The sequence below is a fragment of the Tricharina praecox genome, assembly GCF_024521635.1.
Source record: "Tricharina praecox strain CBS 144465 chromosome Unknown BZA05scaffold_3, whole genome shotgun sequence".
Classification (NCBI taxonomy): Eukaryota; Fungi; Ascomycota; class Pezizomycetes; order Pezizales; family Pyronemataceae; genus Tricharina; species Tricharina praecox.
This window is the reverse complement of record NW_026250405.1, coordinates 1,430,507-1,443,650: the sequence shown is the minus strand read 5'-3', so window position 1 is coordinate 1,443,650 and position 13,144 is coordinate 1,430,507. Positions and strand designations below refer to the sequence as shown.

At 54.5% G+C, this 13,144-nt stretch overlaps 4 protein-coding genes across 4 annotated transcripts; all 4 read left to right on the top strand.

The window, feature by feature from the left end:
* Positions 1–751: 751 nt before the first annotated feature.
* Positions 752–1,560, top strand: BZA05DRAFT_471262 (uncharacterized protein). Its single transcript, XM_051487949.1, has 2 exons — positions 752–989; positions 1,044–1,560. The coding sequence occupies exons 1-2, from the start codon at positions 884–886 to the stop codon at positions 1,361–1,363; spliced, it is 426 nt and encodes a 141-aa protein (XP_051343133.1). The 5' UTR covers positions 752–883; the 3' UTR covers positions 1,364–1,560.
* Positions 1,561–2,618: 1,058 nt separating this feature from the next.
* BZA05DRAFT_441799 (uncharacterized protein) lies at positions 2,619–5,480 on the top strand (the record flags this gene model as incomplete). Its single annotated transcript, XM_051486697.1, has 5 exons — positions 2,619–2,660; positions 2,719–2,802; positions 2,865–2,978; positions 3,057–3,116; positions 4,680–5,480. The coding sequence occupies 5 exons, from the start codon at positions 2,619–2,621 to the stop codon at positions 5,478–5,480; spliced, it is 1,101 nt and encodes a 366-aa protein (XP_051343132.1).
* Positions 5,481–6,160: 680 nt separating this feature from the next.
* On the top strand, positions 6,161–8,356 carry BZA05DRAFT_368496 (uncharacterized protein). Its single transcript, XM_051481586.1, has 2 exons — positions 6,161–6,775; positions 6,862–8,356. The coding sequence occupies exons 1-2, from the start codon at positions 6,497–6,499 to the stop codon at positions 7,969–7,971; spliced, it is 1,389 nt and encodes a 462-aa protein (XP_051343131.1). The 5' UTR covers positions 6,161–6,496; the 3' UTR covers positions 7,972–8,356.
* Positions 8,357–8,999: 643 nt separating this feature from the next.
* BZA05DRAFT_387423 (SAM-dependent RNA methyltransferase) lies at positions 9,000–10,429 on the top strand. The gene is made up of 5 exons (XM_051482579.1): positions 9,000–9,345; positions 9,410–9,712; positions 9,836–9,853; positions 9,907–10,017; positions 10,077–10,429. The coding sequence occupies exons 1-5, from the start codon at positions 9,309–9,311 to the stop codon at positions 10,250–10,252; spliced, it is 645 nt and encodes a 214-aa protein (XP_051343130.1). The 5' UTR covers positions 9,000–9,308; the 3' UTR covers positions 10,253–10,429.
* Positions 10,430–13,144: the final 2,715 nt, after the last annotated feature.

Here is a 13,144-nt window from a genome sequence, read left to right as displayed (position 1 = left end):
ACAACCACGCATCTGAAAATTAATCGGACGTTTTTTAAATTACGGCCATGCGATTCTCTATCGATTAATAGAGAGTTTTTGTTCAAAAAAAACTTTTTGGTGGAGGAGATAGGTGTCAAAGTTGGGGGTGTTTTTCCATCGGGTATAGGCGTCCCCAACCATAGGTATGTGGGGGCTTGGTTAGTGGCTGTCTGTGGCCCTGTGGCCCTATGGCCCTGTGGCCCCGTGGCCCTGTGGCCCCGTGGCCCTGTGGCCCCGTGGCCCTGTGGCCCCGTGGCCCTGTGGGGAAGAGGTAGGGTTCCGAGCCCGAGCAGGCTGATCTCCATATACCTAGTAGGAGGGCAGGTTACATACCGTATGTATGGGGAATACCGGTATGACTCGGCGAGCTGGAGCTGGATTTGAAACCCACGGCCATTGGCGAGTGCTGATGGGTGCTGAGTGCTGAGCCATGCACCCTACTTTATTCCGGAGCTCATGGCTGTCTGTCTGTCTGTTCGTCTGGCTGGCCGGCTGAGTTCGAACTTCGGAGCCATCCACGATCCGTTCCGAAAGTCGAAAGTCGGGGGGAAATTCATGCGAGATCAAGATCGCAACGTCACGTCACGTCGTCGCGCTCCGCCCATGTATCCGCCCGGTCATTATCCATCACCCTTCCTGGGGTAGTTACGGGGTACCGAGCCACATCACATCCCTGCCACTCGGAGACAAAAACGAAATGACGTCATCCCGCACCCCACCACTCACGGTCAATTCACGTCAACCCACCACCACCACGCCGCCTCGTGCCTCCCCGCATCGCCGCCCACGAACCACCCACGAACCACCCACGAACCACACACGAACCCCACGAGCCCCGCAAACCACGCACACCCCGCACACAATGGCCTCACCCACCAGCACTCGCAAGCGCATAACGCACTGGCTCGACACGACGGGGCGAGTATTCGCCGAGTCGCCGTTGACCGCGCTGTCGACGAGCGCACTGTGTTTGTCCCCTCCTTCCTCCCCCCTCGCACCTTACTAACCCCCCCGCCCTCCAGCACTCACCCTCCTCCCCCCCTCCCGCCGCCCCCAGCACGCCGCATACTACCCGCGCCCGGTACACCTGGGGCTATTCTCGGCGGCGTTCCTGCTCAGCGCAGGAATGTGCCAGCAGGGCTATACCGTTGATGCGGCGGGCACGGGCGCGGCGTGGGGAACACTTTTTTTGGCCGTGAATGGGTGGAAGCGTGGGGTTAGGGGCGTGTTGAAGGGACGGCTTGCGCCCGCGGTGCTCGTGGGGAAGGTACTTTTTGATACCGCCGTCCTAGGGTGGTATTGGGGGAATACTAGGAGGTGGGTTCCGGATGCTGAGCGGTGATGGGGGGTTATGTGTGTGTGGGTTTTGTGTGGGGGGAGGGGGAGGGGGAGGAGGAGGGGAAAGGCCTGCGGTTGGGAAATATCTGGCGGGAGTGGAATCTACTTCATAGAATATCTCTCGATAATCTTCGCATGATAACTACTCCGTGTCAACCACCGTCTACCTGGTGATATTACCATGATCTAGATAAGTCGCATGCAATTACCAATTAAACAAAAAAACCGTCTGCCTACTGTTGAAAAACTTGCATAAAATATCTATCTCGTAGAGCTGCCGGGGAAATTAGTTGATGCTAGTTGCGTGGAATCCACATCACAGAATTTCTCTCGCTGTCCTTCATATGATATTCCGGGTCGAACGAACACCGTCTACCTACTGGTTGAAAGATGGGTAGGGGAAGTGGGGTGCCGCATCGAACTGGTCGGTACCGGGGCTTTCACCTCGACTGGCCAGGGCGGGCAGGAAAAGGAGTGCGTTGGTTCGCCATAGTCTAGATCGGCTGCATGCGAAATAAAAAGGAAGATCTCTCTCTCCTACTGGTTGAAAAACTCGCATACCATACCCATCTCGTGGATCTGCCGGGGAAATGCACATCTCCTACCATAAATCTGCCTATCTCCTCACTCTGTACAAATGTGTCCTGAGCGGCCGATATCAATGGTATGCGGATCTTAACTGCTAGGATTCTGACATCATGTGCATCACGGCAGTGTGGTCCGTCCGAGCTTCTCTCAGAGGGCTGGCTGTTTGTTTTGGTTTGTTTTGATTGTTCGGCATTGCTCCATGCGTCCACAACTGGAAATGGCAGAACGTGAAAGGGAATCGCCTTACATCGTAGCCCCCGCTGCGTGTGACTTGCTTCGGCTTCAACCCCCACGCACAACACACACCTTGCTCGCTCTCTCCCTCAATCCCTTTCTTCACTTCCTTCCCTTCCCTTCCTTCCTTCCATCCTTCCTTCTCTATCTCTCAACTTCTCTACCTTACTTCCATCTCACGCAAAATCCCCTTACTCCCTCACTCCCTCACATCCTTCCCTCTCCACTTCTCTACCTTCCCACCTCCCTCCCTTCCTCTCCACCTCCCTTCCTTCATCCATCCTACACCTTCCTTTTTCCCATCCCTCCGTGGCATATATCACCCACACAACATGCCCCTTGAGGCAGTACCCGCGCCCAACAACAACAATGCCAACGCTCAATTTAGAGGAGCCCGCCATCCTTCCTGTCTTCGGCATCTACCATCCAAGAAGACAATGCCAACGCTCAACTTAGACGAGTCCGACAGCTCTTCGAAGGTGCCCTCCACGGGTGGTCTGCTGTAAGCTCTCTGACCCATTAACCTTGTGAACCCAGCCGCACCAGAAAGCTATGCTGACCTACCTAGGATGGATCCCCGGGACTTTGAAAACCTTCCCAGCATGGGCATCGGCCACTGGGGTATGTCCACTGCTACCCCCCCGCGCAACATTGGTTGATGATCATGCTGACGGAGTTCACAGGAGGCGGCTCGCAGGGCGGAAAAGGGCTACGCCCAGATCGATGAATCTCCAAGCGGCTTTGGCACCTGCATCATGGGCTTTGGTTGCACCATTGGCCGTGTCTTGAACGGACTGGTGACTCTCGCCAAGGCTACTTTCAGTTGTTTGTAGGGAGCCACCATGTCTTGTTCGAGGCTGCGCTTCCCACCGCAGATGCAGGTGCCGTACTGGCGGAAGGAACAACAGCAACCGCCGACATGGCTGGTTGTGGCGGTTCGTCCGGAAAATCTGGCGATCCGTTCCACCTTTCGTCTCTTCCCCATTCCACCAACCGACGACTCGATATCTGCTACAACTCCATACACGAGTCTTGCGCAAACAAAAAATATGCACGGCATCAAGATACGCCGGCACATACTATCTACAGATGATGAGCCCTGTGGGGAAGGGGAGGATGAAAAAGAGAAGAGAACCGAAGAGAAGAAGGAAAATGAGGAGGGGGAGAAGAAGGAAGAGGAGGAGGGGGAGGAGAAGTGAGGAGGGGGAGAAGAAGGAAGAGGAGGAGGGGGAGGAGAAGTGAGGAGGGGGAGAAGAAGGAAGAGGAGGGGGAGGAGAAGTGAGGAGGGGGAGAAGAAGGAGGAGGAGGAAGAGGAGGAGAAATGAGAAGAAGGAGAAATTAATCTTGTTCTTTTGTTTTGTTCATTCATTGATTGCATGCGAGCTATCTAGATCATGGGAGGATGATAAAAAGAAGATAACCGAAGAGGAGAAGGAGGATTTGAGAGAAGAGATTGCAGAACATATGTGGAGTGATTACAGCATGTACTTGGATAATCGGCAGTAAAAAAAAAGCACTACTTTTCTACTCAGACTCGACCTCCTCTTCCACCGCATTTCTAGTGTGATACTTTCCCCGTTCATCGCGCAACTCGCCTGGCTTCCGACTCAGAAAGCATGTGGCTTTTGACGCATCATGCGTGTAGATTGTTGTGATCGATCTGCAGCACCCAGCTCCCTCCTACATACCAATGGGATCTGTGTTGTTTGCACTGTATTTACTCCTGCGGTGGTGAGATGATAGGTTGGGTCTGGAATAGCTGGGACGGTTGGACGGTTGGACGGTTGGACGGTTCTTGTGGGTTTGATTGTCTCTTCTTTCACCCTCTTCTGATGTATATACACACCTAGAATAGAGTAGAGTGCCTACCCTAAGCTCGACACGGCGAGACAGAACCCAGTTCCGGTTGATAATCAGCCCAATAAACAAACCTATTGCTCCTCTTGTTTGTTCTTACCACAGCCTACAGGTCCACAGCAGCTCGTGCATTCTCCTCCCTCCCACTCGGAAAGCAGAAGTTAGAACCACCTTCAATCCCGTCCCACGCCTATCACAGTCCCTCCGACTTCTTCGTACCCCGCTACAGCTGTTCACCAGACGGTTAACGAATCAGCTATTCAGAGGCAGACTCGCACCTTCTTCTCTACTCCTCAGCAAGCACCGGCTGTTCATCAGAGTAGGTAGCGAAGCTGTTACATCCTCATCACTAGCACACACCCCGCAGCCTCACAGGTATGTATAGGACCTTTCCTCATTCTTCGACTGTCGGAGCGGACTCCCTGACTGGGCAGTACAATCGACAGCTGTTTTCAGCTTCTACGTCAATTGCGGCGGAGACGGAATCTGCAGAAACACCGCAACGTCCATTACCCGCAACCTACTCCACCGACTTCGATTCGAACGATAAGAGCACCATGGAAGCTGACGCATTCGCTATGGCTAGATCCCCTTATCTAAATAAGCTCGTCCAGGAACTCCGAGTCCTACGCCTATCCTAGCCACTACAGCAGCAGCAACCCTCCGTCACGACGGCCATAGATGCTCTCCTCAACCTCGCTCAGCAGATGGCGGCAGATCGAGCAGCCCAGGATCGCTGCATGGAATCTCTCGTCGACATGCTCAATGGACGATACGAGCGTCCGAGCCTTCCGGCCCAGCAACAGCATCCGACTCAGGTATTGCACGGGACTTCGTTGGATCCTGAAGATGTGTGCATTTTCAAGCCTACAGAGATGCCGGATCTAATGGTGGCGCGGGATTTTATCGACGGTATCCGCGACGCAGTCTCAAACTATGGCGAAGCAAGTACACTGGCAGTGCTTCCTAGGTGTTGCCAGAGCACCGTGGCACGTCGATGGGTAATGGGCATGACGGACCTCGAGAAACTGCAGCGCAGAGATTCCACTGACTTCTGGATCCGAAAATTGCGTGAAGATTTCTTTCCACCCCCGGAGATTCTGAAGCTGGAAGCTTGGAAAGAGCATTTCACATGGGACCAGGGACGTTCTCCTGTCGAGTATGCCACCAATAAGACCGCACTTCTGCGCATGGCTGGAGAGACCAACGAAGACACGATCGTTACGGCCATCCACAAAGGTTTTATCGCGGAAAGCACCCTCTATCTGGCCCTGTTTGCGTATGTCAAAACCAGCGATAACTCGGCTTCCGAATTTCGCCGCCACATAGTTTCCATTCAGGATAGTGCGAAGCGGCTGCATGAGGAGAAATTTGGACCCCCTCGATGGCCATCAGCGTATACCTCTCGGACTCAGCCTCCGACCCGTCACGACGCAACCTAGGCGACCAGGCAAGCCCCCCCTAAACGTGAGACCAGACTTTATTACCTAGATTGCCTCGGGGTGGAAGGTGCGAAACCCGGTGAAGTCATCGAGCTCGAAGTGAACGAAGAACTAGAAGCGGAGTATGAGGTAGCGCAAGCAGAGTATTTTCGCGAGAAGTACTTCAGCGAACAGAGAGCCGCATCTTCGAGGCTCGCGTAGAAGCGGTATGCTTTTGGGATGGACGATTTGGAAAGCTTGCTTCTTTGTTCTGGCCTCATCGTGCTCTCCGGGCTGAGTGTCTTGTTTTTTTTCATGTGGGCCGTGATGGCTCGTCCAAGGATTTAGCGGTATGGTTGTTATCTGTACAAAAGGGGTGTCATTATTTTTCTATGACGTTCGTTGGTGGCCATTGTATGTTGAGGCTGGGGAAGTTGATGTTGTTTGGCTCATGATGTAGCACTCGAGCTTTTTGGAGATGTACATTATCTTATCAATCACCGATGCCTGTAGAGCACGGTGACTACTCTACGCAACGACTCTCTCTTTTGAAGCTCCGAACCTAGTGCCCGCCAAGGTGCCAAACCTGCCATGTGACCTTCTTCCACTGCTACAATGGCCGTGCCACACTGTGGCTCTGTCCCCAACGGCTCCGGCTGCACCTGCTCCGTGTTGGCACGTGGCACATGCAACCAGCCAACCCTGTTCATGCAGCTCTTCTGACTGAAAACCTGCGGTGGCCAGTATCATTCCTCCAATAATCCTACTCAATCGCAGAAGCGCAATATCGGCGTCCGTCGGGCAGAGAGGAAGGAAGCGATATCGAAAACGAAACAATTCGGAGGACACCTTACAATACCTACAATACATACAACAGAACGGCCTCTGGACGACCTCTCGTTCATGTTCGACAGCACCACGCCTGGCTGATGCGAGCCTAGCCCGCCTAACTACAACTCCCAATCACCTATACACCTACCTCTTACCTTTACTTTAAGCCTCCGCGATAGTTACCTACTGCTGCTGCTGCTGCCACCATGGCCTTTAATTTCAACTGGACGCCTCTGATCGCGTCGGCGAGCTCGCCGGAGTTCTATTCGCATGCCAAAGAGCTCCTGACGCTCGCGCTCAATAAGTCTGCGAAGTCGTCTGTGATCGTGGACTCAGATGTCGCGGTCGAGAACCTGCACCTTGGCCATAGCGCGCCGGAGCTCGAGGTCCTCGAGATTGGAGACCTCGCTGAGGACAGGTTTCGCGGCGTGTTTCGAATGACGTACGCCGGCGATGCGCAGGTCACTGTTAAGGCGAGAGTTCAGGTACGGTACTATACCGGTAGTTGTAGAAATATGCATATTTAGAGACAAGAGACTGACTTGTTTCGCGTCGTCGTCGGACACTGCAGATCAATCCGCTGTGCACGTATCTGACCACCTCGCCCGACTTCACGTCGCCGCATCCGTTGGCGGTGGCCGCCACGCCGCTGTCGATCCCGGTCCGCCTCACGCTCTCGGAATTCAAGTTGTCGGGATTCGTGATCCTGGTGTTCTCCAAGGAGAAGGGAATAACCCTGGTGTTTCGCAACGATCCGCTCGAATCCATGAAGGTGCAGTCGTCGTTCGACTCGATCCCGTTCATAAAGGACTACCTGCAGCGAGAGATCGAGCGGCAGGTCCGTGGCGTGTTTCAGGAGGAGCTTCCGCTTGCAGTGTACAAGCTGTCCCTCCGACTGCTGGAGCCAGACGGAAGAGCTCCGGTGAAAGATGAGAATACAGTGCTCCCGGCGGTGGAGGATGGGGAGGAGGATGTCGAGGAGGATCTCGATCTTCTCTTTGCCGGAGAAAGTGCGGATGCCCCGTCGGTTTCGGAAAAGAACATGTTGTGTCTGCACACGTTGCGGAATTCGCAAGCCACGCTGTCGCTGTTCACGCCCTCGATCAACGGCGTAATATACCGCGCCACACCGCCGAGCAGTCTGGACCAGGTAGCACAAACATCCGCTGGCACACCCATGGCGGACTCGCCACTCCGACCCGGCCTGCACCAGAGTAGCAGCACAATGTCACTCGGCACCCCCGGCCGCAGAAAAAAGAAGCACCGCATCGTGAATCTACGGAAAGGAAAAGAGTCCACTACTACAACCACCACCACACCCACACCAACTTCGGAGAAGCCAATACCATCGTCGACTCCGACGACGCCCGAGTCGGCCACTCCCACCACCACCTCCTCCGCACCGGAGTATTTCAGCACCCGACCGCGGAAACTATCTCTCGTCGAGGACCATTCGCTGCCATCGCGGCTACCACCACCACAAACCCCGCCGGCAGCACACACACGCCCCGCCATCGCGTCGTCACAGACGCCGCGATCCCGGCCTGATTACAGCATCCTCGAAGATCGGCCACGACTGAGTCGCGGACAGAAGTACCCCAGCCCAATCGTCGAGAAGGCGTTTATGATGCGCTTCATGGCCGAGATGAATCGGCAGGCGGAGGAGAGGCAGCGATATTAGTTGGGTCCCGTGGATGGTTTGTTTGCTCGTTGGTCTTGGTCTTGGGCTTGGTCTGTATTAGCATCGGTAGTTTATGTTATGTACGTATTTTCATGTCTATTTGTAGATTACGTTTGCCTTGGTTTCTTTGGTGCTTTTTCAAGCTTTGGGCATGGATGTCTGTCCAAGAATTTAGAGGAGGAGGACTCGAGGAGGGGAAGGGACGGGACATTGGCAATGATTGTTCCTGCTGCCGGAACTATATTTGGGATCATTTGTTCGTCATCGACTCGTCGTATTCTGTCGGCATGAATCGGCGAATCGCCTTGTCCATTCGTTTTTCACGAGCCGCATCGTGCCATCGTGCCATTCATTGTATCCTCTATGAATACGGCCACGAAGCTCCATCCATCGCCACGGCAACAGCGGCAGGCAGATGCTGGTTTTACGTACAGTGTATTGATTGGAGATTGGAGATTGGAGTCTGCAGTCAGTCAGTCCGTCCGGGACTTGTATGTATGCATGTATGTACCGGTATTGATGACCAGGCACCGGCAGCTTTATCTACCGACTGGCCGACTGACCGGATGCCAGGCAGGCAACTCGAGTGCCCTACCCCTAGTTACTCTATCGGGCCATTGGTTTGCGAGCCCGGTGGTTGATTTTTGCAGTGAAGTGAGTGGAGGCCGTGAAACGAGGGCGGCTGCGACCGGTCACATCACGTTTCTGCCCTTCTGCCTTTCTGCCCCGGGAAACATCGCTGGTCGCATTCACCCAACATTAATGAGACGAGACGCATGTCCCCGAGCTTCCGAGTGTGGCTTGCTTTCTGGCGGTTGATCGAGCGCTGGATCTGCCGCACGCATACGCATGTCATGTCGGCATTGCTCAGGTTACGAACAAAGATTGAAACAACTACCGGCCTCGCTTCGGGAACAGGATCGGGATCCGGGGTCGGCTAGATACTAGGATCTATGTAGGAACCGAGATGCAGGCCAGGCAGTGCAGGAAAAGATGCCGGCAGGCAGGCAGGGAAGGAAAAGAAAAGATGCCGGCCGATTCCCATGCATGGTGGGGTTCGCTCGTTTTTCTTCCACCACACCCACACGCACACCCCGCAGCCCGCAGCCCGCGAATCGAACCTGCCGACCGCTGTCCTCCACCACTACCAGTAGGTCTGCCCGCCCGCTGCCCGCTGCCTGCTGTGCCTGTCAATCGCAAACTGCCCGATCTTAACTTACGCGGAAAGGCTAAAACGATCGATTAACCTAACGTTTGCTTCCGCTTCTGCTTCCTTCTCTCCCGCGCGCACAAAACCCGGACGAGCGAACGAACGAACTGTTGCAAAAAAAAAAACCATGTCGGCAGCTACAGGAAAGAACTATGTCGTAGAACGTGTGTCCTCCCCTCCTCCTCTCTTCCCTCGCGCACCTTTCTAATCCCCATGGCCGGCCGGCAGATATGGAGCCGGAAATGGGCGCCTGGTCTACACTGGAGTACATCGCGATCGCATCTGAGACCGCCGCGGCGGGGCGGGGGAGTGTATTCTACCTGACGTCTTTGCAGGCGTCGCTGGCCGCAGACCTTCCAGCCACGCTTACCGAGAAGCTGGGGGAGTCCTTCGTGGCTACCACGAAGGACGTCGAGACCCTCTCTGGTGTGCCGAAACACCGCGTCTGTCTCTTGGACCCCCAGGCGGAAAAAACTCTCGCCCCTGAGGATGGTGACGTCTTTGATTGGTTCGTGTTTGGCGGGATTCTGGGTATGTGCTCTGACACTGCGGGCGCTGCGCGCGGAGGTGCGGGAGGGGAGGGGAGGGGAGGGGGCGGGATGGGATGGGATGCGGGGAGGCGTGAGGCGTGCTAATACCGTGGCGCAAATATAGGCGATGATCCGCCGAGGGGTATGTAGCTGCTACCCGCCCGCAATGCTCCACTTGCTTACGACCCAGCAAAGACCGTACCGCCGAGCTCCGCAAATACGGCTACACCGGGCGCAACCTCCAAAAGCTGCAGATGACGACGGACACGGCAGTGCGGGTTACGCGGATAGTGATCGAAGAGAAGAGTATCCCCCCTTTCCTCCCTCTCGTCACATCTCATCACAAAACTAACCCGTGCTTAAAGAAAAACTCGACGAGATCCCCTACGCCGACTACCCCACCCTCCAGATCAACAAGAACGAGAGCACCGAAATGCCGTTCCGCTACGTCAAGGACGATAAGGGAACGCCCATCATGCCCGACGGAATGATGGAGCTTATCAAGCTCGACGCTGATAAGAGTCTCGAGGATATGTTTTAAATCCGTCTGCGCTGGGCATGGGGCTTTGGGCATTGGGCAATAGGTACCGTAGTATTGCTATGTCTTGTCATGTCATGTGTGTAGCTAGCCAGAGAGCATACATACATAAGTACTTACTGTAACCTACTGTAACGCAACCCCTTCCAATCCACCGGATACTAGGTGTGGACCGTGGAGCACTGGTGGGTGGGGCTCGAGTGATCACTCGTGCTATCAATGTAACCACCCGCGGACTGGAATTTCCAACCATGTCATAATCATTGGAGCACCGCATGCTCGCACCCGTGTGAGAGTTTCACGCCTTCTCCTCCCTCCCCCGACCTCCCCCCTGATGGTATCCTATCCAGGACTGTGGGAAAGGGAAAAATGGGTAGACGCGTATACCTATCTACCTATATGTATATAGCGGCGGGCGACATGTTATTGCTGTTCTATGGTTTGGAACTATTGGGGGGGGGGGGCTTATATCATAAATCTCCCTGAGTCCCCTCAGTATGGCTTCCTCTCCGGCTCGCCGGCCCGTGATATGATATGGCCTGGGGCTTGTGGGCTTAACTGGGCGTTACTGGGCGTGACGAGGCATGTGCACGACCACGACCACGACTGTGTGAGCACTGAGGTGGCTAGAAGTATGTACCGGTGGCTATCCGCGTGGGTTTGTGGGTTTTGTGGGTTTTGTGGGTTTTGTGGGTTGCAAACGGGGCGGAGCAAGTATCGTACCTATGGTATGCATGGCGGTGCGGGGGGAGGCGAGGGGGAAGTAATAGCAATAGCAATAGCGGAGAGGAGGAGGAGAAGGAGGGGAACAAGGAGGAAGGGAAGGGAACGAGGGGGAAGGAAAGGGAACGACGCGACTGGCAAGTCGTGGGAGGGATCGTCGATGATCGTGAGGGCTGGACGGATCGCTGAGCTAATGGATAGCGAAGCCTGAAAGGCTGTTCTGTAATAACTACTTGGTTAGTAGGCTCCCCTCAAGTTATTAGGCGGCAATGGGCAATGATCATATAGAATTGCAGTTATCGCCTTGTCACTGGACACTAGACGACTGAGTGGAGTCCCTCCCCACACACACACTCGCACGGGGCTCGAGGCATGTGTGCACTATGGGGAAGAACCTGCCTGACTCAATTCATGGACGGTGCCATGGTGGTGAGTCGTGGCTGGCAGATGCTCCAGACTCCAGAGACTCTGTTACGGGCTTACAGCCGCCTTTTTGCCTACCTAAGTACCCATAGACTGGCTATGTAGATACTAGATATATACTGGCTATGTATACTCGGAGGCACGAAGCTCGCCTTTTGCTGCGGAGTCCGGAGTCCGGACGGTGATTAGTTACTATCAGCGTCTAGCCACGCGGAGTTCGGACTACTGTAGGTATGCACGGAAATATGTGTATCCAGGATTGGAGACTGAAGTTGGCGCTGGAAGCCTAGATCGAGTGTAAGCCTGGACAGTGGAAGCCTGGAAGCCTGGAAGCCACTCTACTACCTATACTATCATACGTACTATTGTAATATACATACGGTACCGGGGATAGGTAGAGTAGGTAGGTGGCCTGTAGGTAGCGTGTAGGTATCATAAAGTAGAGTAGGTAGAGTAACCAATAGAGCTATCGTTTTAGCCATGATCTAATGTCCATCAGCCCATTGACGGATGTTTGTAAGATGTATGTAGGATGTAGGATGTGCCCACAAATTACAATCCACAATCCCCTCTGGTAAAAAGTGGAGTCTCGTATACGGTACCGTATGGCATGATCAATGATCGTCCGCTCGCCTCCGAGCCCCCTCCCCACCGCTCAAGCTCTAATGGCAACCTCTCAATTGGAGTCGCTAGCAGACAGTCCGTCCCGAAAATATGGTCCGGAATTCCCAGATAGTTACTCTTGGGCGCGTAGGCAAGTACCTACCTACCTTGTACCTACCTTGTACCTACCTGTTACTTCATGTATGTACGTACCCATCCGCCAGTACCAGTCAGTCGGCGTCTCGTGACCGCTCCAGTGGGGATGATAAATCCCAACTTCCCGAGTTGCGAGACAAGTTGCAACATTTCACAGTGCACACGTCGCGGGCTCGGGCTCAAGCGTGGTCTGGTCTGGTCTCTGTCCCGAAAATATGGTACGGAACAGGTACCTATCCGCACGGGTCCGCGCGGGTCTGCTCGTGACCACCACGCACTCACTCGACACTCGCAACTCGCAAAGACACAGGATACAGGTTCCACTTGAAAGCTGGCAGGTATCCGGGTGGTGGCGTGGGGAGTGGGCCTTAGAAGTTCGGCGAGGGTATATGTAACTATGTAACTAAGTAGGTACAATACTCGAGTATTCACAGGTAAATTCCTGATACCTACACCTGGAGGTTGAATCTGCACGGCACGCCGAGCCGATCACGGTCTGTATACAACCACCGTAGTGCTAATCCCGCTCCGCCGAGTCCAACGCCGAACCCGGACCCCCCGGGAGCCCTCCCAAGTCTCAGCCCCCCAATCTATATATGCGGATGAGTGGGATTCGAATACTCGAGAAGACACTTCAAACCTGGCGCTCCGAAACCCCCACTTGGCACCGTACGTGTGCCTGCCCAGTGCCCAGTGCCCAGTGTCTTATTATGCGCGGGTTCGAGCAGGAACTCACATGACCGGACCAGATAGGACGTGGTACATGTCTACCTATAGCAGCTCAATAGCTGATGTGAAGTCAAGTATAGCGAGTAGTACTAGTACATGTGTGTCCTTAGAAGCTGTAAGCTCTCTTAACTATCTATAGGACAGCAATAGGTACCCGTGGCCTGGCCACGACAGCCACGACAGGACCGGACAGCCACGATAGGACCGGACCGTCCCACCGTCCCCACCGTTCCCACACCATCCCCACACCGTCCCCACACC

Bases quoted from the DNA above. Each gene is read 5' to 3' on its own strand.
- BZA05DRAFT_471262 (XM_051487949.1), top strand. From the start codon at position 884: ATGGCCTCACCCACCAGCACTCGCAAGCGCATAACGCACTGGCTCGAC. The intron at 990-1,043 runs GTTTGTCCCCTC...CCCGCCCTCCAG, and splicing joins GCTGTCGACGAGCGCACTGT to CACTCACCCTCCTCCCCCCC.
- BZA05DRAFT_368496 (XM_051481586.1), top strand. From the start codon at position 6,497: ATGGCCTTTAATTTCAACTGGACGCCTCTGATCGCGTCGGCGAGCTCG. The intron at 6,776-6,861 runs GTACGGTACTAT...CGGACACTGCAG, and splicing joins CTGTTAAGGCGAGAGTTCAG to ATCAATCCGCTGTGCACGTA.
- BZA05DRAFT_387423 (XM_051482579.1), top strand. From the start codon at position 9,309: ATGTCGGCAGCTACAGGAAAGAACTATGTCGTAGAAC. The intron at 9,346-9,409 runs GTGTGTCCTCCC...GCCGGCCGGCAG, and splicing joins AAAGAACTATGTCGTAGAAC to ATATGGAGCCGGAAATGGGC. The intron at 10,018-10,076 runs GTATCCCCCCTT...CCGTGCTTAAAG, and splicing joins GATAGTGATCGAAGAGAAGA to AAAAACTCGACGAGATCCCC.